General features: G+C 33.6%; 1 protein-coding gene and 1 long non-coding RNA gene across 2 annotated transcripts in view; both read right to left on the bottom strand.

Annotated features, from left to right (window-relative positions):
* Nucleotides 1-26802, bottom strand: part of unc13bb (unc-13 homolog Bb (C. elegans)) — a 110262-nt gene that overhangs the window by 72186 nt on the left and 11274 nt on the right. The window contains 2 exon segments of the mRNA XM_051120513.1: nucleotides 11847-11946; nucleotides 21731-21760. Coding sequence (XP_050976470.1) covers nucleotides 11847-11946; nucleotides 21731-21760 — 130 coding nt within the window.
* Nucleotides 2113-4484, bottom strand: LOC127171722 (uncharacterized). Its single transcript, XR_007828558.1, has 3 exons — nucleotides 3907-4484; nucleotides 3295-3654; nucleotides 2113-2379 (listed from the first exon to the last, which is right to left on the bottom strand). It is a non-coding gene; the product is annotated as an uncharacterized LOC127171722 (long non-coding RNA).

Below are 26802 nucleotides of genomic sequence, written 5' to 3' on the forward strand. Positions count from 1 at the left end.
TGAACAGTAAGATTTTTAATATTTTTTTAAAGAAGTCTCTTCTGCTCACCAAGCATGCATTTATTTGATTAGAAGTACAGCAAAAACAGTACAATTCTGAAATATTTTTACCATTTAATATAACACATAATATTCTATTTTAATATATTTTAAAATTGTATTTATTATTGTGATTTCAAAGCTGAATTTCTAGCATTCACATGATCCTTCAGAAATCATTCTAATATTCTGATTTGCTGTTCAAAAACATTTTTTATTATTGTTGTTGTTGAAAACAGTAGAATTTTTCCAGGTGTCTTTGATGAACAGAAAGTTCAGAAAAACAGCATTTATCTAAAACAGAAATCTTTTGTAACATTATAAATGTCTTTATCACCACTTTTGATCCATTTAAGGCATCCTTGCTAGGTAAAAGTATTTCTTTCTATAATTTATTTTAATTATTTTATTTTATTTTTTATTTATTTTTATTTCAGACAAATGCTGATCTTCAGATCTTTCTATTCATAAGAGAATCCTGAAAAAATATATTCAACTGTTTTAAATATTGATAATATTAATAATAATAATAATAATAATAAATGTTTTTAAGCAGCAAATCAGCATATTGGAATGATTTCTGAAGGTTCATGTGACAATGAAGACAGGAGTAATGTAATATTTCTCAATATTAATACGTTTTATTTTATTGAAAATTGTGATTATTATTATAGTTTGAAAGTGATTGTTTTCTATTGGTGAGCATCAGAGACTTCCTTATAAAAAAGTCTTTTGAACCGTAGTGTATCGAAGACAAATATGGTTGAAGACAAACTGAGCAATGTGTTGACAGATGACCTTCCATAACCTTGCACCTGCACTCCAGTTTATTGAGTGCCTGATCTCCATATCGTACAGACTATGTGGCACTTCACAACACCACCAAGTGGAAAAGGACAAAAGCAGCCGAAAAAGGTCTAATTAGCTTCATCTTCATCGTCTCAGTGTTTTATAAGATCCCAGGTGCAATGCAGGATTATTCAGACAAAACAAAAATTTAAAAAAAAGCATTATACAGCTGACTCAGACATGCAGTATAATCCAGATTTTCATTCTTTCGAGGGGTAAAAATATGCAAAAGTTGCTAAGTATCCTTATGGCATCAGTGGGTATTTTAATATTTGATTAAAACTCCCATCTCATGTTCTCGCTCAACTTCCAAATCGTCCTACATCGCTGTTTTACATTTTTTGTTAAGGGTGTTTGATCTTCTTTGCATGTTCACTTTGCAAAGACTGTGTCAGTACTTCTGCAGTGATGTAGCATGATTTTGAAATAATTTTTGAAGTTGAGGGTGAAAATACAATTGGAGTTTTTCAACATACCCTAACTGTCTTGACCCAGAATACACAGAGTTCAGGCAGAGCAAGACAAGACGAGCCCTCTGAAGCTGCATTTAAACTGCACCATATCAGTCCATTATATGGAGAAAAATCCTGAAATATTTTTCTCAAAAAACATAATTTCTTTACGACTGAGGAAAGAAAGACATAAACATCTTGGATGACAAGGGGGTGAGTACATTATCTGTAAATGTTTGTTCTGAAAGTGGACTTCTTTAAGAATTTTACAGAAAGGCATGCTGCGAATATATATATTTAAAAAAAAAAATGCACATTTTAATGTTAACTGATTTAATGGTTTATTTGTACATCAGGTGTGTGTAACAAGTCAATTAGCTCAAATTAGTTCAAGTCTGACCTGCACTGTAAAAAAATTTTAGAGTAAAATACTGGCAGCAGGGTTGCCAGCCCGTTACTGTAATTTTTACAGCATTATCCAGTATCCTGATTACAGCAAATAACTGTATTTTTTTTTACATTTTACATTTTCCAGATTGCTTAATATTAATGACTGGCAATTTAAACAATTCATTAACTGCATAAGCTTTAAACAATATTTAACTGCATGTATATAATATTTACTTTTGTAAAGTGTGAAACCTATAATAATAATAATAACAATAATAATAATAATAATAATAATAATAATAATGCAACATCTTAATCTTGAAAAAAGGTCAAATTTTATTTAACATATGACTCTCAAATTTGCATGAAAGAAATGTCATAGAGCAGTGCATTTAGTATAATTTCGAATTCCAAAATAAATTGGGCACAAAAATATTTACTTGAAACATACTACCAACATTTAGCCAAAGTTAAACATCAAGTTAACCAACATAATTAAATGGTTCTAAATATGATGAATTTTCACAACATCATGAAGAGTCCAACATGGCCAAACAACAAGGTCCCAAGTAAGTCCAACAAAACTTCCAATCAAAAAAGAAACCAGTTCAGCTCCAGATGCTGTCCCATCCCAGGACGCAAAGAGTCACTAAAAATATTAAAAAAGAACAAAGAGGACAACACGTTAGATATTTTACAAAACAGTGATACAGTCAAAGACAGACAGAGGGATGATTGTTACAGTTATACAGATAAACTGCCATTAAAATGCCTGGGAGATCAGTATGAGTTTTAATGTTCTTTTTAAAAAGAAAAAAAAAAAAAAGTGTCATATGCTCATCAAGCCTGCATTTATTTAAACAAAAATATAAGAAACAAACAAAAAAAAAGTTTTCTATTTTACTATACTTTAAAATATAATTTATTTCTGTGATGCAAAACTGAATTTTCAGCATCATTACACCAGTGTTACATAATCTTTCAGAGATCATTCTCATTTATCATCAATATACTGATTTACTGTCAATGTTGTCAGTGTATGTTTTGGAGCCTGTGATACTTTTTCAAAATTCTTTGATGTATAAGTTTAAAAGAATAGCAGTTTAAAATAGAAATCTTATCTAACAATATAAGTCTTTACTATCACTTTCAATTTAACACATACTTGCTGGATAACAAAAAAAACCAAAAACTTTTTTTTTTTCTTTTTATCCATGAAAGAATCCTGAAAAAATGTTTTGAAACCACAGGTTCCAAAAACAAAAAAATAAAAAAAATTAAGCAGCACAACTGTTTCTAAAATTTATAATAGATCAACATATTACGATAATTTGCAAAGGTTCATGTGACACTGGAGAAATGAGAAGACTAGAGTAATGATGCTGAAAATTCAGAAATTGTACTTTTACAAAAAAACTGCATTGTAAAAGTATATTAACATAGAAAAAAAAATATTATTTTAAATTGTAATAATACTTCACAACATGACATTTTGTGGCAGCGTAGATAATAAAAGAATCTAATAAAAGGAAAAATTTCAGAAATTCCACTGAAAATCCTTCACTTTGCAAAGAAGAGTTGCAAATTGGGTTCACTTCAACCAGTTTCTTCTGTACCATTTGCCCTGTTGTTTTAGATAACACTTTCCCTTTCAACTTCTTTTTTCCTCTTAAATATCTACAAAACAGTCAGGAAACAGACAATATGTAATTCACATTAGTTTTAGCTTTTGAGACATCTGAATCATTCTCCCTTTAAAAAGAAAATAAAAAAAAGTTGTCTCTCTTCTGGAGTTGAGAAACATCTTCTAACATATCTACATGTAAAATGCAGGTACTCAAATTCTTAGAATGCAACCATTACCTTTGAATGAACTCCAAATCTCTGTCTCCTCCTGGTAAGGTTACTCCAGAGTGAATATATGCTGTGAAAAGGCCAGACAGGAAGATGGGCTGGATTAACTCATTCTTTAAACCAAAGTTAGCAAAAATCATTACAATCAAACAATATGCGAATTAGAGTTATCAAGGTTATCAAAGTCCCATAAAATCAAAATTAATGTTTTTTTTTTTTACTTTTAGTATAAATATGTTAGTCTTACGGTTATCTGTAAGGTAGTGTGCTCCAAAACAATGACAAAATTCACGTTTACAAGATACAAGCATTCAAAACTCACAGTCTCTCACTTCCGCCAATATGGATCAACGATTTTGATCATGCTGCACTTCAGCTTTCTGTCCAATCAAATGCACTCTAGAATCTGAAACCCGCCACCTACATTATAAACAGACATTGAAGCTACGGCGGAGATCGGTCACTTGTTCACAGTGTTAGTATTTTCTGTACTGTGAACGGCATGTAGTGCTCAATGTAGGTGATAGGGAATGATTCAGACAGTGTAAATATGCTTTTCATCGGGGCAAATAAGGTCTGGTTTATGAGTTGTGTCAGGTGAATCGCAGCAGCGTGCACAGTCTGCTCCGGACTTTAGGGATTATGATCACTGTTTTGTTTTAGTAAGAGTTTGATATTGAATCTAGAGGGTAATCTATTAGACTGTGGCTGTCATAAGCTGTCAAATGCGGCTTTACCGAGTGGCCAAGCAGATATAAATGAAACGCTATTGGCTATTGACATATCAATCAGCCCTGCCCTGTTTCCCTGTTTCAGTTGAAATGAAAGGATCCCAGAGTTTAAAGGAGAAGTACAATTCCAAAACAAAGATTCACATATAATGTGTCATCCGAAATGTTCATGTCATTCTTTCTTCAGTCATAAAGAAATTATGTTTTTTGAGGAAAACATTTCAGCATTTTTCCCCATATAATGGACTGATATGGTGCTCCGATTTTGAACTTCCAAAATGCAGTCTAAATGCGGCTTCAAACGATCCCAAATGCGGTTGTAAACGACCCCAGCTGAGAAAGAAGGGTCTTATCTAGCGAAAAGATTGGTTATTCTCATTTTAAAAAATACAATTTAAATACTTTTTATTCTCAAACACTCGTCTTGTCTTGTCTTGCTCTCCCTGAACCCTGTGTATTCTGACTCAAGACAGTTAGGGTATGTCGAAAAAATCCATTTGTATTTTCTGCCTCAACTTCAAAAATCATTTCAAAATCATCCTACATCGCTGCAGAAGTACTGACCCAGCCTTTGCAAAGCAAACATGCAAAGAAGATCAAACACCCTTAACAAAAAAGGTAAAACAGTGATTATAGGACGATTTTGAAGTTGAGGGAGAACATGAGATGGGAGTTTTTCGACATACCCTAACTGTCATGAACCAGAACAAAAACAGTTTAGGCAGGGTAAGACAAGATGAGCGTTTGACATTAAAAAGTATATGAATTAAACTGTATTTTGGAAGTTCAGAATCGGGGCACCATATCAGTCCATTATATCGAGAAAAATACTGAAATGTTTTCCTCAAAAAAACAATTTCTTTACGACTGAAGAAAGAAACACGCGAACATCTTGGATGACACGGGAGTGAGTACATTATATGTGAATCTTTGTTTTGGAAGTGAACTTCTCCTTTAAGTTACACACACTGATCTTCCGTGAGCAGCTGACTGCGTGTTGCGAGTCTTTAGTAACGTCATGCGTTTCATTCGATGAACATGTTAACAGATGACTGCCTGTGCAAATTTGACTTACATCAGGGGTGTCCAACCCTGTTTCTGGAGATCTACCTTCCTGCAGAGTTTAGTTCAAACCCTGATCAAACACCTGTCTGTAATTATCAAGTGCTCCTTCAGATCCTAATTAGTTGGTTCAGGTGTGTTTGATCAGGGTTGGAGCTGAACTATGCAGGAAGGTAGATCTCCAGGATCAGGGTTGAGCACCCCTGATTTACATCATAAAATAATCACGAGAATGTGTACTGAACAACACAACGTTTAAAAACTGAAATAAGTTACTTACCACAGTTGTGAATCATTCTTCTTGCCACTCCCAAATGTCGACAGTTGAAGAAAATCCTGCCTCTGTACATTTGAAATTTACAGCATTATGCTGTACATTTGCGTCAAACCACCATGTGACCCCAATAGGGCTGAAACGATTCCTCGAGTAACTCGAATACAAAGAAATGTATGAGGCTTCTTTTAGTCCATTTACTGTAACTATACACGGAAGACTATGTTTTTTCCATGGACCATTATTACTGACGCACAAACCGATAAATGCTAGATGTATTTAAGACCGTAAATTAATGGTGGTTAGTTATGATGTCCCAAAGTTAGCTATGTTTTGGTGAAAGACTAAGTGCCATTTATGTTGATTGTCTCATTCTCTCTCTGTGACACACAGAAAGTTAAAAGCATGATTACAAATGTAATAATGCTTTTATGCAACATCAACAAACAAGAAGTTAATATTAAGAGATTTACATTTTAGACAGCATATTGCCTGTTTTTGCTCTATTTTGCCAACAAATAACCATTTCAACCACCGCCACAGCACTGTTTTGCGTCTTTGAGCAACATGACAGTGTTTCGTTCTTGAATGAATCACCCGTTAAATGATTCAATTCAATCACAATGACTCACCTACTTAACAGTGACTTGCTGCCACCCACTGGCGGTTTTGATGTCACATTTAAAGTATCTTCATTTTAAAAATACATGTAAATATCAGTATTAAATGTTTTGTTTAAAAATACCAAAATATTAAAATATTATTTATGCATTTGTAACTGCAAGTTAAATGCATTGATGTTCCTCTGAGCTGAATTAAATAGTGGGTAAATAGGCCTACATCTAAACGCCTTAACTGCGCAGTAAAACTGCACATTTTAGAGTGGCCTTTTATTGTGTCCAGCCTAAGGCACACCTGTGCAATAATCATGCTGTCTAATCAGCATCTTGATATGCCACACCTGTGAGGTGGATGGATTATCTCGACAAAGGAGAAGTGCTCACTAACACAGATTTAGACACATTTGTAAACAATATTTGAGAGAAACAGGCCTTTTGTGTACATAGACAAAGTCTTAGATCTTTGAGTTCAGCTCACACACACACACACACACACATATATACATACATATATGTATTATTGATATATTGAATTTGCATTTTGAATGTAATTTGAAAAAAAAAAAAAGAAACCCATCTTATTTTCTCTTTTTTTATTGCTCTTTAATAAAGAAAAATGACTTCTTATCCAATTACTCCATTTATTTGATAGAATAATCGGTAGAATACTCGATTACTAAAATAATCGATAGCTACAGCCCTAGACCCCAGAGTGCATTTTACAGCAATTCGTTACAGTGTGCATAATCACATACAGTGTAAAAATTATAATAATGTTTGCGTTGGTAGAATCACGCTCCAATAACAACAAATTCACACCATCTGCTAACAGGATACAAGCCTTTTCTACAACTGAATGAAACAGACATGGCTTTTATCTGCCGCTCTGCTTGTTATAAATAGAGAAGACCAAAGCACACACACACACACACACGAGCGCGGCACCTAAAGAGGAGCATTTGGAAATCCATTCATTATTCATTTAGGCTTTCAATTGTTTCCAAAGAGCGGTGAGGATGAAATGGTTCTAGACCCCCAGAGAGCACCTTGTTTGCTTATCTGCAATTTCTTTTTTTTTTTTTTTTTTTTTTTCACTTGTTCATTTTCCAGAACACGGCAAACGACAATGGGCTGAGTAATTATTAATTGATAGGTTGCTATAGAGACAGATAGAGCTTTGCTGACGTCATGTACGCCGGTCCGAAGAGACGTGACGTCTCAAACTCGCCCGCAGGGTCGTACGGCGGTTTAGACAGAACATCTGAACTCGTGACATGTCTGAACGATACAATAACTTTGCCCTTTGATCAAACAAACAAATGAGGAGCTATATAAACAGGCGTAATCCCATTGGCAATATGGTTATATCATCATAATTATTTAAGCTAGTCAAACAGCCTCAGAGAGAGAGGGCAAACAAATGAAAGTGTGCAGGTTCCTCCGTCTTAACCTTAATGGACTAAATTTGTTCAACGGAAATGTAGGCAACACATCACTGGTTTTGAATACTATTCAGCTGTAGGCTATTTTGTAAGGCTAGATTACATAATGTTTAACCAAACTTGAGTTAATGTGCATTCAAATACTTTAAAACACTAATAATATTGTTTTTATTTGATTTAGAGGTTATTCAAATCATACCACTGTTTATGGACATGTATGATGCTTCAAACTGAATGACGCTTTAAATTGTGCGGCTTGTTTGGGAATTACATACAAAGTGATAGGACTTGCTTTTTTCCTTTAAAGTCCTTAATATACCTTAAAAGGACTTGAATATCATATTACAGAAGGTAAAAATTATTTTCTTTGTGTTTTAAGTTAGCATTCAGTTAGCTAACAGTTTAGTCTAGTTTAATCTAGATTAGCATAATGCTAACTGGTTAAGAAAAGACTTGTTTAGCTATCAAGATGAAGTATTGTTTTAATTTAATGAGACAAAGGATAAAACACATGGTTCATAAAACAGTAATTCAGCATACACTGACATTTAAGATTTGTAATGCTTTTAAAGGAGTTTCTTATGTTCATCAAGACTGCATTTATTTGATCAAAAATCCAGGAAATTTTTTTCAAAATTGTGAAATATTATTTCAATGTAAAATAACTGTTTTCTATGTAAATATATATTAAAATGTAATTTATTCCTGTGATGCAAAGCTGAATTTTCAGCGTTACTTCAGTGTCATGTGATCCTTCAGAAATCATTTGAATATGCTGATTTATAGGCAATGTTGAAAACAGTTGTGCTGCTTATTATTTTTGTATTTAACCTGTGACACTTTTTTTCAGGACTCTTTAATAAATAAAAAGTTAAAAAGGCATTAATTTAAAATAATAATAATAATAATCTTTTGTAACAACATAAACTACCGTTTAAAAGTTTGTGGTCAGTAAATTTTTCTTCTTTTTTTATTTAAAAAAATATATATATTTTATTCACCAAGGTTCTTTTTTTAACTTTTTATTCATCAAAGAATCCTTAAAAAGGATCCAAAAAATATTAAGTAGCACAACTGTTTCCAACATTGATAATAAAATTAATAAATCAACATATTAGAATGATTTCTGAAAGGTCATGTGACACTAAAGACTGGAGTAATCAGCTTTGCATTATATTTTAAAATATATTCAAATAGAAAACTTATAAAATTAAAATTATAAAATTATTTTAAACTGCAATAATATTTCACAATATTATTTTTTTTCTGTATTTTTGATCAAGTAAATGCAGCCTTGGTGAGCATAAGAGAATTCCTAATAAAAAAAAAAATAAATAAATAAATAAAATAGACACAGATTACAAATATTACTGATCCCAAACTTTTGAACGACAGTGTAATTTTTCAAAAAAAAAAAAAAAATTGCATTCTTTAATATTCCATTCAAAGCTACAATTTACGTACCAATCGTTTTATGAAAGATTTAAGCTTGCATAAAACAAAAGTCATTCTGCTCATATTTCACAAATAAGGCAGAAAGAATATATATATATTTATATATATATATATATATATATACACATATATATATATATATATATATATATATATATATATACACACATATACATACATATATATATATATATATATATATATATATATATATATATATATATATATATATATATATAGACAACTTAAAATTATACAACTAATAATTATTATATACATTACTTTTCAAAATCTCATGGTCAGTACGATTTTCAATTAATACCTTTATTTTGCAAGAATGCATTAAATTGATTTAAAAAAATAAAGCAACAAAACTGCTTTCAAACATTGAATGATTTCTGAAGGATCATGTGATACTGAAGACTGGAGTAATGATGCTGAAAATTCAGCTTTGCATCACAGGAATAAATTACATTTTAAAATATATTCAAATAGAAAATAGTATTTTTAAATGGTATTAATATTACAGTAATATTACAATTATTGCTGTATTTTTGAACAAATAAATGCAGCCTTGGTGAACATAAGAGACTTCTTCATATTAAAAAAAAAAAAAAGATGTATGTAACACACAAAATAACACTTTCACAGCATTACTGAAGTAAAAAAAAATATTCAAGCAAGAATATAACATGATATACATGATCAGTAATCAATACATAATCAGTCTTATCGTCCATCCCCTCTGGTGGCCTTTGTTAGTCCCAAAGCGATCAGACATTATTTCATTAACCTGAACACTGCTTTCAAATGCTCCTCTGAGAGCACAGACACAAAAAGCTTGACTAGATTTAAGGGCTCTGTTCAATGATGAGGACATCTGGCTTTCTGAAGTTCCATTAGGACAAGAAAGCATGAAGTCATCAATGGGAACGAGGGTACATTACTGTCCCTGTGGACATGCCTTAAACTCATTAGGCACAGGGCAAAATTGTACCACAGCTGACGCAGCAAAATTTCAGCATTTCATTCACTACAATGTGCAGTAAGGTAGATTTATCAATGTTAGAGACTTTGTGATGATTCCCGAAAGAAAAATGAAAAATGAAGGGTGGTAAATCTATTACAAGATGATATGGAGATTTGTGTTTTCACAACTTGAGACAGAAACTACAACAATTAGAAAAAAAGGTTTCACGGTTTCCATAGAAAAACTGATTTTTAAGTGATAACATATAGTATTAAACTTTCATGAGCACAGAGGTTGTAGACACTTCTATAGAAGCTATGATCAGTGTGTTACTTCATTATTTAAAAAAAAGTTTAATTAACACATTTTTGGAGAACTACACTACCCATAATTCTGAATCAAAATCGACCAATCAAAGTAGTTGCTGTGACCATGGAAACAAGAACTACATAAAATAATTAAATAAATAAATAAATACATAAATCTGTTTGTTTACTTTCAATGACCTATAGTACTAAAGTAAGTAATGTTTAATAGTCCAAGGAAATATAAGAACGCATAGAAGTCCAAAAAGCATGAAACAACAGCCGAGATAAGCTGAGAAACTATAGACAGCCACATCCCAGTGACTACACAAACAAAGACAAACATCCAACACTTGAGACAAAATGCATGGATGTAATATGAGGACAGGGCGGGAATCTAAAACAGATATAAATCTCTGAGAGAAAACAAATGAGCGACAAGGATCACAAAGCCAGTTTCATTTCCTGGAGCAAAGCCACCTGTCTTTCCTGACATGGGGGGGCATGTTCTCTGGGTGACGGCCATAATCAATACTATGTGAACATTCTTTTATCTTTTTTTGTTTATACACTAATTAAATGCATTTATATCAAATATTGAAACCAACAAATCACATGGTTTTAAATCTGAAAGTGTCTGATATCTGATAATCTGACCTACAATTTCATATCCTTCCGCATCCATATCAAATTCCCCTTTTTCTTCAAAAGATTTCCTCATTGTTATGGAACAAACAGGTAAGGTTCCCTCTGAGGTTATTGCTGGGAAACCATGAGAATGCGTATTTAAACACAGAAAATTACAGTTCACCTTTAAGGAATCAAGCAGATCCAGATCTAGAACGTAACACACTAACATCCTGATTATCAGGGTTGTTATCTTGGTGGCTGAGAAACACTCATTAGTTTGCCAACAAAAGCTTTACAGCAGAGAGTGTGTGTGTGGGTGCCAGGTTAGATATCACTCACTGCTGTGACAGATGAATGACTTGTGGAAAGACATCCAGGCCCTCTACATATCACATCCCCTCTAGTAATTGAACAGTGCATTAGCGATAACAGATTGCTGTCTGGCAGGGTTGCCAGGTTTTCACAACAAAACCCACCCAACTGCTACTCCAAACTAACTCAAAAGTAGCCCAATCATGTTTTGAGGGGGGTCCCCTGTTAAAAAAAATAAAATAAAATAAAATTTCACATTCTGGGGGGTAAAATACACATTTTTTTGGCGGAGTTCCCCTGGTAAAATGCGCATTCCAGGGGCTAAATATTATGTTTTTAGGGTCACTTAAACTCGCAGACATGAAAAACCACCCATGGTAACAGTGTTAAAGTAGCCTAATTTGGCAACCCTGCTGTCTGGGATGTGGTGTACAACAGTGAGTAGTGATAGATGAACTTACAACATGAAGTCCTGTTCCCAGCATGGCTGGTCTCCCCTCACAGTGATGGTGGTACTTTTCACATTTTGCACTTTCAGTGTCACATAAGCATTGAATTTATCTGGAAATAAAGCAGAAAATACATGTTTATATACAGGTTTTAAATCAAAGCCATTTTTAGTATCTTAAAGGTGCAGTTCAACCAAAAATTTAAATTCTGTTATTAATTAGTCACCGTTATGTCGTTCCAAACCTGTAAGACCTTTGTTCATCTTCAGAACACAAATGAAGATATTTTTGATGAAACCTGAGAGCTTTCTGACCCTGCATTGACAGCAAAGCAGCTGACATATTCAAGGCTCAGAAAGGCAGTAAGGACATTGATAAAATAGTCCATGTGACATCACTGATTCAACTGTAATGTTATGGAACTACGAGAATACTTTTGATGTACAAAGAAAACTTAAATAATGTAGAGGAATGCACACGCATGTGTCATGGTACTCTCATGAATGGCAGCAGAGACTGATCCAGAAGAGAAGAAATTGTTGAATAAAGACGTTATTTTTGTTTTCTTTGCGCACAAAAAGTATTCTTGTAGCTTCATAAAATTCATTAAAGGGCATGTGATGATTCAAATGGAGCACTGCACTTGACGGGAGGAAAAAAAACAAGATAACATGAATTTATTAGGAATTTATTAATTAATTGATTCATTTCAGTTAAATCACAGCCACAATTTAACAAAATTAAAATGAGGAAACAAAATAATAAAAATTGTCAAAATGTTCATGAATTAAAAAATGAAAAATCTATCTATCTATCTATCTATCTATCTATCTATCTATCTATCTATCTATCTATCCATCCATCTATCCATCCATCTATCTATGCATGGCTCCATAGTCCCACCCAACCTTCTCGTTTCAAAACAGAAAATAATGCTCGTCAAACCATTTCTTAAGGTTTTTAAACTTTTGCATATAACTCATTCTGCAGTTTTGTGCTACAAACTCGAATGATACAAAACTGAGATCATGTGACTTCACATTCTGATATTACTTTTCACTACTAGAAACTACCAGATCATGCTAGTAATTAAATAGCAACAAGCTAAAAACAACTTCCCAACCTCCCACTATAACCTACTGTTGTGTTTATGGCAATTACTGGAAGCACACTTCTAAAGTAACAGTACTGACACAAAAAGCTGCATATGTGCTCATGCTGGTTGGTCAAGTTTTCCTGGGAATCCCAGAGCACATGTGGCAGGACAGTGACTAAATAAAGCCTGAGCAATAATGCTGTAGTGCTGAGTGAGAGTAAAGATTAGTGTGATTCCCCTCCCCCAACAGAGCCCTGACCTCCATAATCTCACATCAGATCCTCAACAGAGGGAAAAAGCATCAGTTTAGCATTTATGCCTTACACAAAACGAGAATTTATCACTATTGTCTAAACAGATTCTACACATAATTTATCTCAGTCTTGTTAAAATTTAGTTTAATTTTGATAATTTGATAAATTGAGTTATCATTAATACCATTGCTCATAAATGTTTGTTTTCCTTCAAGCTCCTGCAAGTTGGTTGCACCACATGACTTTGATTTGACAGGCAAAAGATTTCAAATATTAATTAGACATTTCTACAATACATTCTTTTTTAACAAATAATAATAATAATAATAATAATAAAATATTATGCAAGACTCATTCTTTTAAATATACATATATATAATATATATATATATATATATATATATATATATATATTCTCTTGATTTCAGGACAGTTGTACCACCCTGACATTTTTCGACTCTATGCCCCCCCTTCAAAATATCAAAATTATTTTTAGATCAGAAATTAAAAACATATTCATTACAGAAAAGGTGCATTCAAGGTACTGTATATGTGAACTACATTTTAATGTGTTCCAAAAATAAACGAGCTTCACATCAGTGAAATATTTTCAAGTCAAATTTATGAGGATGGCCCTTCATAGGCATGCATACAAATGCGTATGCAAACACGTAAACACACGTACGCACTAGTGTCGACTGCAGAAGGATTACTGAGACAGTGACATAACCAACTATTCATTTCCTGTTTGCCAGCGATGGGGGGCCGGCCAACACGTGCCGATGATACAGTCTGCCAGCAGTGCCACCCACTGCTCTCCTCCCACTCAGAGATAACCAGTGGTCGTGTATAAACATTCAATATATAAACATTCAAAGGTTTGATACTATTACTGTAACACATGCCACGATAAAAATCTACATATGTGACGATGACATCAGCTATACTAACGTGCTGAGTTTCTCCGGAAAAGGGTGAAAATAATGTGCATACTGTGTATGTTTTCTTATTGAAGGCTATAATATTTTCTAAAAACAAGAAATCCAGGAAAACCCTTAACTTATCTCATTAAAGCACTGCTGGATGTCCAGCTCATGAGAAGAGTGGAAGGGTCATCAGCTGTTAAAACAGATTTGATAAACTTTAGTGCTTCTAAAGAGCAGTGTTTGTTTCCTTGTTTTAACAGGTTTCCACAGAGACAAAGAGAATCGGGTCTCTCCACGAGAGTAAAAATCAACACGAACCAGTTTAAATAAGACACAGTGGGCATAAATACCATCCAATCCATTCACAAAGATAAAGAGACTGGCTACAACCAGCAGGTGCTTGTCCTGCTTTAGTATTAAAGTCAACATTAAATCTAAATGATCCTATACTTACTTAAAGGGATAGTTCACCCCAAAATGAAAAACACCATCAAGCCGACCTTGATGACATTCTTCTTTCAGACAAATACATTCAGAGTTATTTGAGAGAAAAAAAAAAAAAAAAGTTGTGACTTTAAGCTCTCAGACTGGGTGTTGAGATTTTGAAGTCCAATAAAGAGCATCCATCCATCATAAAAGGTACTCCACAGGGTTCCTGGGGTTGAATAAAGGCCTTCTGAAGTGAACTGATGTGTTTGTGTAAGAAAAATCTCCATATATAAAACTTTATAAACCATAATCTCTAACATCCACTAACTGTCAAAAGTGCATTCACGAGAGAGTGGCGTTTCAGCCGATAATGTAGGACGTAGGCATAGAGAATATTCTCCAGAATAGGAAAGGAAAACCAGTTTCCTCTTGGCTTATATTGAAATCAAAACATTTTTCTTCTTGTACTTGTAATTCATGACTGGTGTTTTGTTTTGCTCTTTTGTCTGTGCTTACGCATTCATTACTTCTCATCAGCACTTACGCTACTTCTACGTCATCCACTGTAACGGCATACTCTCATAAACAGCTTGTGCGACAGCTAGTTGAAGCTAGAAATGATATTTATAAAGTTACAAATATGGATATTTTTCTTACACAAATCCATCGTTTCACTTTAGAAGGCCTTTATTAGTGCACCTGGAGCTGTGTGGAGTACATTTTATGAAGAATGTATGCACTTTTTTGGACTTCAAAATCTCAACAGCCATTCACTGCCATTATAAAACTTGGAAGAGCCAGGACATTATTTTAATATAACTCCAATTGTATTCATCTGAATGAAGAAAGTCATATACACCTAGGATGGCTTGAGGGTGAGTAAATCATGGAGCAATTATCATTTTTGGGTGAACTATCCCTTTAATAACATGTTCCTGGATTTAAAATCATTGGTGCATTCAGTTATTCACAATTTACAGCCACAATAACATTTATTTTCATCTGACTTTATCTAGCCACATGTTCATGAAAGATTTAAAAAAAGACAAGCATTTTTTGTTTATAAAAATGTGCGAAGATGAATTGTGAACAAACCAAAAAGACCAAGAACATGTATTAAAGGGATATTCACCCAAAAACTAAAATTTGATGTTTATCTGCTTACCCCCAGATGTAAGTGACTTTGTTTCTTCAGTAGAACACAAACAAAGAATTTTAACTCAAAGATATAAATACTGTTCAGTTCCTTCCACAGACTGATTTTTTTTGTCTTAACACCACAAGCTACAGGGTTTAATTTGGTGTTGTCTGTGTGGTTTTTTTTGACTCTCAAAGCCGTGGATCCCATTGACTGCCATTATATGACTGACAGATTGCAACGTTTTGAGTTAAAACTTTACAGATAATTTACTCTCCCCTTTGTCATTCAAGATGTTCATGTCTTTCTTTCTGCAGTCGATAAGAAATTATGTTTCTTGAAGAAAACATTTTCACTCTATTTCACTACAAATATTTCTCCATATAGTGGACTTCAATGGTGCCCCGATTTTGAACTTCCAAAATGTAGTTTAAATGGAGCTTCAAAGGGCTCTTGAAGAAGGTTCTTATCTAGCGAAACGATCTGGCATTTTTTTTGAAAAATACAAATTTGTATACTTTTTAAACACAAAATCTTGTGTAGCACAGGCTCTGGGATGCGCGTCCACGGTGCTACGAATTAGTACTGGGTCATTCTTGAAGGATTCCTTTATTTTGAACGAATCTTCAGTGTGACTGAGGAAGAATGAGTCATTACCTATTAGGTTCTGTACTGGAATTAGTTCACCTGTTTCGAGTCTTCGGGTTTTTCAAGTTGTTCATTCATCTTATGGGGCTGTCACGTGATGAACGAACGACTCAAACCCAAAAACTTGTCAGATAAGAGGTGAGGTGAGCTAATCATAGACTAGAGCCCTTTGAAGCTGCATTTAAACTACATTTTGGAAGCTCAAAATTGAGGCGCCAATGAAGTCCATTATATGGAGAAAAATCCTGAAATGCTTTCCTCAAAAACCATAACTTCTTCACGACTGAAGACAAAAAGACATGAACATCTTGGATGACAAGGGGGTGAGTAAGTTATTTGTGAATTGTTGTTCTGGAAGTGGACTTCTCCTTTAACACAACAAATGTGATGATGTTCAAGTAAAACGTTTGTTAGATTTCAAATGAAAAAGAAGGACAGACTGTTCATAATGAAGTATTTGATGACTTTCTGATAGTTTTGGGGTGACTGTATATAGCACAACAACAAAACAACCAAAAATGAGCACAAACAATAAAAGCAGTGAACTACCACTGAAATCCATTCTCTGCTGTGGCTCTAGCCAGGTGGAGGTTGGGACTGACAGGAACTAATCAATCAAGCAATGAGCGCAATGAGACAAAGCTATGACGTTTCACATCACACCTGGGTGGATTAGCAGAGAGCCACTTTTCATTCAGATGCCAATTACGGATACAGCACGTCTCCTGATTATCCATTATCTAAGGTAGCGTAGGAAAGAGTGAGGAGGAGAAAGCACGTGTCAGGTGAGTGAATCTGTAAAGCGTACATTTAATCGTTTTTCTCACATAGCCAGACTTTTGACTATTAGGATAAAGTCTAGCCCAGATTTAAACTCATTCTGGCCAAGAACCACCCACTGAGACTCCGACTGGCATAAATGACCAATATTACAATAAAAATGCAGGAAAAAAAAAAAAAAATTCACATGTAATGTCAGTGTTCCTCAACCAGCTGCAAACAAATCACAGAAGAAATCAGCAAAAAAAAAATGTACACATCCAAAAATGTATGCACATTCAAACGTAACATGGATCTCTAGTTTATTGTTACTAAGTGAACAAACAAAACTCTGAATATCCCACTTTAAGCAATGCTTAAAACTTCACTGGAATATGATGGTTTTACGGTTTCTTGATGACTGCACCACATGTTATCATTCATTATTGACTCTAGTTGAGTTTTCCGATGAATTAGTCAAAGGTAGCGTACAATGGAGAGCTGACATTTCCATTTCAGACTCCTGATGAATCATGTATGAGGTATGGGACAGATTTGAGGTTTGTATACACAGGTTCACATGAGGTATTCTTGTATGTGCGTAGCACCTGTACATGCTTTTTGCAGTTTATACTGACAGTGGTGGACTACAGAAAAATATTTAATGAAGTTATGCATAATGTCATGCAGATGTTTTTTCCACAGATACAGTACAACTGATCAAAAATGTATTTTGTGAAATATCACAAATTAAACGAACCATTTTCTATTTTAAAAGATTTGCAACGCCATGTCTTTATCATCATATTTCACCAATGTGATAAAAAAAAAAAATGACCCCAAGTTTTTAAATGATAAAATTTTTCAAGATAAAAAATTGTTTTTATTTATTGCAGTTTCAGCACAATTAAGTGAACATGGGGTGAATCTGAAATTATTTTACTACTTTGATTTCAGCAGATGTTGACATTTTTGCCATGAATCACAATGAAATTAGTACATCATCAAAATTACAGAAGAAAAAATACAGTATGATTTCATTCAACGCGGGACAGGAAAGTTGTCAGTCAATAAATGGGAAAACAAAGTAACTGGCGTTAATATTTGAAAAAGTAAATTAAAAAGTAATGTGACTTTACTAGTTACTTGAGGAAAAGTAATCTGATTATGTAACGTGCATTACCTTTAATGGGTCATACCCAACATTGATTATGAACATGAGAGACATGCATTTCCTAGTATTTGCATTTACCTGTTTTTAAAAAGCACTAACACATGGCATTTTGCAATGCAATCCAGGGATTTCTGCTTAATATAGGTCACACTTTTAGAGGTAGGATAAGCCTCACTCTGGCCGAACAATCTTAGTGGTTTTAGAGAGGTAAAGTAAACACTCTCCAGCGCTGGAACACAAAAGAGCCACCTGTCACAGACAGACAGAGGCCGACAGGCGTATTCTCAAGCGACTGTTTACTCTCTGATACAATAGAGCCAGTGACACAGTATTGCAGTCTGACATGTGCTGAGCTGCATGTTTGTTTAGGTGATGGTAAAGAGTGATTGGGACATTCAGGATGGGGTGTGATCTGAGTTAAGAGTGCTCAAGAGTCCCAGAGGGAGTGAGCGGCACATTGGTGTCTCGTTTAGATAAACCAGGCGTTTTCTGGTTTTATTATCCCGCTGGGATTGATTATTTGTGGAAATCATTACTGCAGAATTTAAAGGAGATGAGATTTAGAGATGTAAAGAAGAAAACAACTATTGTACTTAAACTTTATTTAAAATTGATCTAAAAATGGTGAAATATTAGTATATTAACTGTGTTCTTCTGTGCAACACAAAAGAAAATATTCTGAAAAAGGTCCTGGTGTTTGTGTCCTTTCAATAAAAGTCAGTGGGGTCCAATAGTGTGTTGTTCTCACAATTGTAAAATATAAACTTGCAACTGTAAGTTATAAAGTCAGGATATAAACCTGCAAATGGAAAAAAAAAACCCTCACAATTCTGAGATATAAGCTTGCAATTCTGACTTTGATTTCTAACTTTTTTGCCACAATTTTGACTTCTCCTATAATTGTGAGATATAAACTTGTGAATTAAAGTCAATTCTGAGGAAAAAAATACTATTTTCTTACAATTGTAAATTTATATTTCACAGTTCTGCCTTTATAACTCTCAAGGACGTGTTATAAAGTCAGAATTGCAGGATATAAACTGCAAAAGGTCAGAATTGAGAGATATAAACTTGCGACTGTGAACTATAAAGTCAACTTTGAGGAAAAAAACCTTTTCTTATAATTGTGAATTTATATCTCACACTTCGGACTTTATAACTTTCAACTGCGTGTTAAGTGCATGTTATGAAGTCAGAATTGTGAGATATAAACTTGCGACTATAAAGTAAAAAGTCAATTTTGAGGAAAAAATACTATTTTCTTACAATTGCGAATTTATATCTCACACTTCAGATTTTACAACTTTAAATTGCATGTTACAAAGTCAGAACTGCTGGATATAAACTTGCGAATGTGATTGATAAAGTCAATTTTAAAGAAAAAAAAGACTATTTTCTTACAATTGTAAATTTATATTTCACACTTTGGACTTTATAACTCTCAAGGACATGTTATAAAGTCAGAAGTGTGAGATACAAACTTGCGACTGTAAATTAAAAAGTCAATTTTGAGGTAAAAAGACTATTTTCTTACAATTGTGAATTTATATTTCACACTTCGGACTTTATAACTTTCAATTGCATGTTACAAAGTCAGAATTGCTGGATATAAACTATAAAAAGTCAGAATTGTGAGATATAAACTAGAGACTGTAAATTAAAAAGTCAATTTTGAGGAAAAAAGTCTATTTTCTTACAATTGTGAACTTATATTTCACAGTTCGGACTTTATAAATCAAGTGCATGTTATAAAGTCAGAACTGCAGAATAAAAACTATAAAAAGTCAGAATCGTGAGATACAAACTTGCGACTGTAAATTAAAAAATAAATTGAGGAAAAAAGACTATTTTCTTACAATTGTGAATTTATATTTCACAGTTTGGACTTAACTCACAATGGCGTGTTATAAAGTCACAATTGCTATAGAAAGTCAGAATTTTGAGATATAAACTTGCGACTGTGAATTATAAAGTAAAATCTTTTTACAATTGTGAATTCATATCTCACACTTCAGACTTTATAACCCTCAAATGTGTGTTATAAAAGCCAGAATTGCAAGATATAAACTATAAAAAGTCAGAATTGTGAGAAAGTCACAATTGCCTTTTAATAATCTTTGTTCCAAGGGAAACAAGATTATCTTTCTTGCCCCACTGGCAGATAGTTTTTTCTTGTTTTAAGCAAAAAAATAACAATTTTGATAATATTTTTAGAACACAAGACTAATGAAGTAAAGAAAATATATTTTCAGATATTTGTAGACATAATTTTTTGCAAGGCATATGTTGTGGACCACAAAAAAAAAAAAAAAAAAAAAAAAAAACAGTATCAGTTTCCACAAAATATTAGCACAATTGTTTTCAACACTGATATTATTATGTTTTTGAGCCGCAAATCAGCATATTAGAATGATTTCTGAAGGATCATGTGACATTGAAGACAGAAGTAATAATGCTGAAAATATAAATTGTATAATTTAATATTTATTTACTATTTATTTTTTTATATTTGTAAAATGAAAGTTATAATATAAAATATATAATCACATATAATATATAAAATATATAATTTATTATTTTTAAATTCTTTTTCAAAAGAGTATATATTATTTTTCAAATGAAAGCTGGTAACTTACTTCAGGAAATAAATACCGCAAACACCTGCACAAAAGCTAAATGTGCCATTAAGGTTTTTATACTTATTTAGACTATGTTCATAAACTGTAATAAAACAAATTTAGCTGAAAAGCAGATTTGACAGTGGACATAACGGAGAGTAAACAATGACAGAATTTTCATTTTTGGGTAAACCAACCCTTTAAAAAAATCCTTTTAGATCTAAACATTGCTCCAGGCACAAAACACTGGATTTACATATGGGTTCACAGCTTCACACCTCCCTTAAACTCTAGCCAACACCCATACCATGCAAATAACCACAGTGTAAGGCATCTTGTGATGTCCTATTACAATCCAAAATCAATTGCAGAGCAGGTTTGTTTCTGTAAATTATGATTTTCAGGTGAACTCAGTCACCTTCCTGTCCAGGGACTCAGTAGTCTGGCTTATGGGATCGATGTGAAGGCCAACAGTGTGAGGATTTGCAGATGAGGAGGGTGTGGGGATTTGAGCTTAACCTACTTGATCTTACACACTAACGCACAAGCTACAAGCTCTAGGACTCAAACAAGATGAATGACATGAGGGCAGAATCAGTTATCAAACCAACCCCTGAACTTTCATGGTGTCTGAGAGGAATCCAGGAAGTATCATGTACATGAAATCTGATGTGAAATACAATTGGAGTGGTGTAAATTGCACAAAAAAGCCTCAAAATCCCACATGGTCCACAAATCACAAAACCAAGGTGATTTACATAGGATTTCCATGACCCAAAGAAAAGCAAATATTGTTTTTACATAATTCTGAATTGTGTTTAGAAGAAAAGAAAAACATTTGAGGTTTTGCTTACCTGGAGGTCCTTGGAGTTTGGCTTTCTTAACTGAAAGAAAAAAAAGAAAAAAAATATTATTGTTTTATGCTAGGAGTTACACATTGCAAATTGGCACAAGTCTACCCAAAAAACAAACAAACAAACATTCAAATGACAGTCCATTCAAAACTAAAAACGCTGTCATTATTTACGTTATTATTATTTACATTCTTTTGTGTTCCTCAGAAGAAAGTCATACAGGTTTGGAATGACTCAAGAATGAATAATTGTCTTAACAGCAATGCATTTATTCATGTAGTGAAGGAAGTGAAGGAAAAGCAATTCCAAAGTATCTCTGGATGCACCTTATAATGTTAAAAAGTTTAAGGTAAAGTTGAAAATGAATGAATCAAAAGTGATTAATATTAATATGTCATCAGGGTGACATTACCCAGCACTAATATTTAAAGGAGAAGTCCACTTCCAGAACAACAATTCACAAATAATTTACTCATCCCCTTGTCATCCAAGTTGTTCACGTCTTTCTGTCTTCAGTCGTGAAGAAATTATGTTTTTGGAGGAAAGCATTTCAGGATTTTTCTCCATATAATGGACTTCATTGGTGCCCCGATTTTGAGCTTCCAAAATGTAGTTTAAATGCAGATTCAAGGGGAAGAAGGGTCTTATCTAGCGAAACGATCGTTATTTTTTTTTTGAAAATAAAAATTTGCATACTTTAAGCACAACAGCTTGTGTAACACAGGCTCTGGGATGCACGTTCATGACACTACATACTATTGAATCACGTCGAAAGGTCACACGGAACTACGGACCCAGTGTTTACAAAGCGAACGTGCAAAGACTAAGAAAAGTGCAAGTAAGTCAAACGCTGTTTACAACTGTAGGAGAAAATGAGATGGAGTTTTTCGCCATACTCTACCTTTTTGAGCCGGAGTACACAGACGATGAACTTACACGCGATTCGTAGTAGTGACGGGAAGTTTGGATCATTTTACCAACTCAGACCTTTGAGTCTCGTTCAGCAAAATGAACAAATCTTTTTCCGTGTCATTTCGTTCATTTTAGCAAAATTTAATTAACATGTTACTTCCCTAACACATCTACTGCTTACACAAACGTTGATCATACTACAAAACTATAACGCTATAAGAAACAGACCCTTCTTCCTCGGCTGGGATCGTTTAGAGTCCTTTCAAGCTGCATTTAAACTTTTGGAAGCTCAAAATTGGGGCACCAATTAAGTCCTTTATACGGAGAAAAATCCTGAAATGCTTTCCTCAAAAACCATAACTTCTTCACGTCTGAACAAGACAAAAAGACATGAACATCTTGGATGACAAGGGGGTGAGTAAATTATTTGTAAATTGTTGTTCTGGAAGTGGACTTCTCCTTTAAGGTATCTGCGCTTTACTGACTGAATGGCTTGGCGAGATCTAATTATAAAAAGACTAATGCAAAAATGCCTTCCAAGACTGATCTGTTTACAAAAGGTGGTTTGACAGCCATACAACAAGACTTTGACACACATAGATGGAGCAAATGATAAATGTGTTAGAGTAGGCTGAAAATTATATGCAAATCTGAAATGGTCTGTGTTTCCCAGTAAAAGCTAGCACTTGCTGTAATCAACACAAATACAGAAAACAACAGCAAGATCTTTCGAGTAAAAAAACTTTTAAAATAATGACCTGATTATAAGCATATCTGAAATTATTTGCAATGTCTTCCAGCAAAAGTTAGCTTTTGTGTAACACAAAACAATAAAAAAAACACAATTACAAAAACAGAAAAACAAAAAAAGTAAATAGTTTGAAATGAATGAGCAAAAAAAAAATCTAAGCATATCTGAAATGATCAACATTTTCCAGCAAAAGTTAGCTTTTGTTTTTTAGCTTTAGTCAATAAAATATCAGGTTGACATTGGACCCCAATGACGTTACATTTTGGTTGGTAATGAAAAATCAGTATTTGAATCAGTATTTGATGTCAATTTGACGTTGACTTACTGTTGGTTACACAACCTAAAAATATCAGCATCAGCTGACCTCTGTAGTGGACATCAAATTAACGTTGACATTAGATGTTGAGCTGACACTAAATCAGTTGAATTAGTCACCTGACGTTGCTACCGAAATTTAACCAAATATTATCGTTTTAAGATGTTTGCTGGGAAACGGCCACAAATTTCTAAGCATATTTGAAATGATCAGTGTTTTTCAGCAAAAGTAAAACAAACCATTAAAAAAATGAATAAATAAAATAAACTGAAAAACAAAGTACAAAGTTTTAAAAGAATGAGCTTAGTAACAAAATGTTACTTTTGTTGTAAAACAAGACACTAAAAAAACAAAACAACAGAAATTATCTGTTTTTTCCAGCAAAAGTTAGCTTTTCTTGTAAAACAAGAAATTAAAAATAAATGAATAAAATAAAAATGGAAAAATAAAACAAAAACAAACAAAAAACAAAATGCCAAAAGAAAAAAAGAAAAAAAAAAAAAACTTCTAAAAGAATAGGCTGAAAATAAGCATATCTGAAATAATCAATGTTTGCCAGTGAAAGTTAGCTTTTGTTGTAAAACAAGAAATAAAAAAATAAATAGATAAAAAATAAAAAACTGAAAACAAAACAAAACGAAAAAACAAAATGCCAACAAAAGTAAAAAATTTTAAAAGAATGGGCTGAAAATTATAAGCATATCTGAAATAATCAATGTTTTCCAGTGAAAGTTGTCTTTTGTCGTAAAACAAAATATTAAAAAAAAAAAAAAAAAAAAAAAAACTTTTGTTGCACTACAAAAGAAAACGGGAAAATAAAAAAAAAAAAAAAAAAAAAAAAAAAAAAAAATTATATATGAAACAAAAATTACAACTATTTATCATATGTATTGTATTTGTGGTGATTGGCAGAAATGTTGTTAGGGCACGTAAAAATCACCAGCAGAAAAAGCCCTTACTGCTGAGCCCCTGTTAGAAAAACAAAACCAACATTTTGAACAATATTCTCGTCTCTGTGTAAGACCCTGCCCACGGCCATACAATAACTATTATGGGATTGAGCTGTGATTTAGAGCAGATTACTTCTGATGGCTGCTTGAGCCCCGTGTGCTGGCCGTGGCGGGATGGATATGCCAGATGGATGCTGGGATTGGACGGCGGGCCGCGAGACATCACCGTGGATTACTAACGCATATTGCTATAACCTCTCGCCGGTTATCTGACAAGATGTCATGCACGCAGGAGCATGAGCCTCATGGGACATAATGATGTTGAGATTAATACTGACAAAGGTTAACAACACAATGAGAAACACAAATGCTTTCCCAGAAAACAAGAAAGAAAGAATGTTTTGCCACAGGAAGTCACAAGAGTGTGTGATCATTTTCCACATTTCTAACTGAGCGGAAATAGGCGTTAGGTTTCTTTAAGGCCTTGGGGTATGGGTCACCGTGTCAGTGGAAACTCATTGACTCTCATTACTGTGGGTGCTAATAACGGAAAGCAATGTATTTGCTTAGTGTCAAGTCTTCCTGAGATGCTGGCTGGACAGGAACTTCCTGCACGTCTCCTTCGTGGAACGTTAAGTTGTTCGTTCTCTTTGCATGTATTCCTGAATAACTTGTGGGCTTCTCTGAAGAGAAAAAAAACTCAGAAGTGTTTAAACCAGCCTAAGCTTATCTAATTTCAGTCGTAAAGAAATTATATTTTTGGAAAAAAAAAAAATTTTGACTTCTATGGTGCCCCGAGTTTGAACTTCCAAAATGCAGTTTAAATGCGGCTTCAAACGATCCCAGATGTGGTTGTAAACGATCCCAGCTGAGGAAGAAGGGTCTTATCTAGCGAAACGATTGGTTATCTTCATTAAAACAATGCACTTTAAATACTTTTTAATGTCAAATGCTCATCTTGTCTTGCTCTGCCTGAACTCTGTGTATTCTGGCACAAGACAGTTAGGGTATGTCGAAAAACTCCAATCATATTTTCTCCCTCAACTTCAAAAATCATCCTACATCGCTGCAGAAGTACCGTCCCAGTCTATGCAACGTGAACATGCAAAGATCAAACACCCTTAACAAAAAAGGTAAAACAACGATATAGGACAATTTTGAAGTTGAGGGAGAAAAAACGTTTTTTTTTCCTGTTCATGACAGTTAGGGTATGTCGAAAAACTCCCAACTCATGTTCTCCCTCAACTTCAAAATCGTTTGAAGCCACATTTAAACTGCATTTTGGAAGTTCAAACTCGGGGCAACATATCAGTCCATTATACAGAGAAAAATGCAGAAATGTTTTTCTCAAAAAACAATTTCTTTACAACTGAACAAAGAAAGACATGAAAATCTTGGATGACAAGGGGGGGGGCGGAGTACATTATCTGTAAATTTTTGTTCTGGAAGTGGACTTTAATGATGATCCAGCAGCAAAAAGCACTTGAGCCTGTGACTGATGATTTAGGTATTATGAGGAGTTTTGTAATTTTGATCGCTGCAGAGCCCGTGTCAGGCCAACTGGGGTGAGCCATGGTGACGTTAAAGACGGAACTACCATCCCTCCGAATTTCAAGTCTTTGACTTGCGTTTTCGTCTGACTGATCAGTTTTGTGTGGAGATCTTTGGCCATTCTAACAATTACAATAGGTATGCGCTTGAACCCCTAAAATCATAATTATTACCAACTTTTGAGTGGTAGTGTACATACATTAAGATTATTTAAACTTAAAAAAACTTAACTTGGGTTAATATCTAAAAAACAGGGTCACAAATACACAACTATAATCAGTGTTGGGGGTAATGCATTACAAGTAATGAGAGTTACGTAATAATATTACTTTTTTCAAGTAACTAGTAAAGTAACGCATTACTTTTGAATTTCTAAGAAAATATCGGAGTTACTTTTTCAAATAAGTAACGCCAGTTACTTTTCCCCCATTTATTGATTGACAAGTCTCCTGTCGGGAAATTGGGAGTAAACACGATGTCACTGTATTCTAGACTAAATGTGAACATGCATTAATTCATCTCACTCACAAAAAACAGATTCAGTATTCCTCAAAATGAATAAAAACTGTGAAATGCAAACTCAGAATATGAC

The sequence above is a fragment of the Labeo rohita genome, chromosome 10 (genome assembly GCF_022985175.1).
Source record: "Labeo rohita strain BAU-BD-2019 chromosome 10, IGBB_LRoh.1.0, whole genome shotgun sequence".
Lineage (NCBI taxonomy): Eukaryota > Metazoa > Chordata > Actinopteri > Cypriniformes > Cyprinidae > Labeo > Labeo rohita.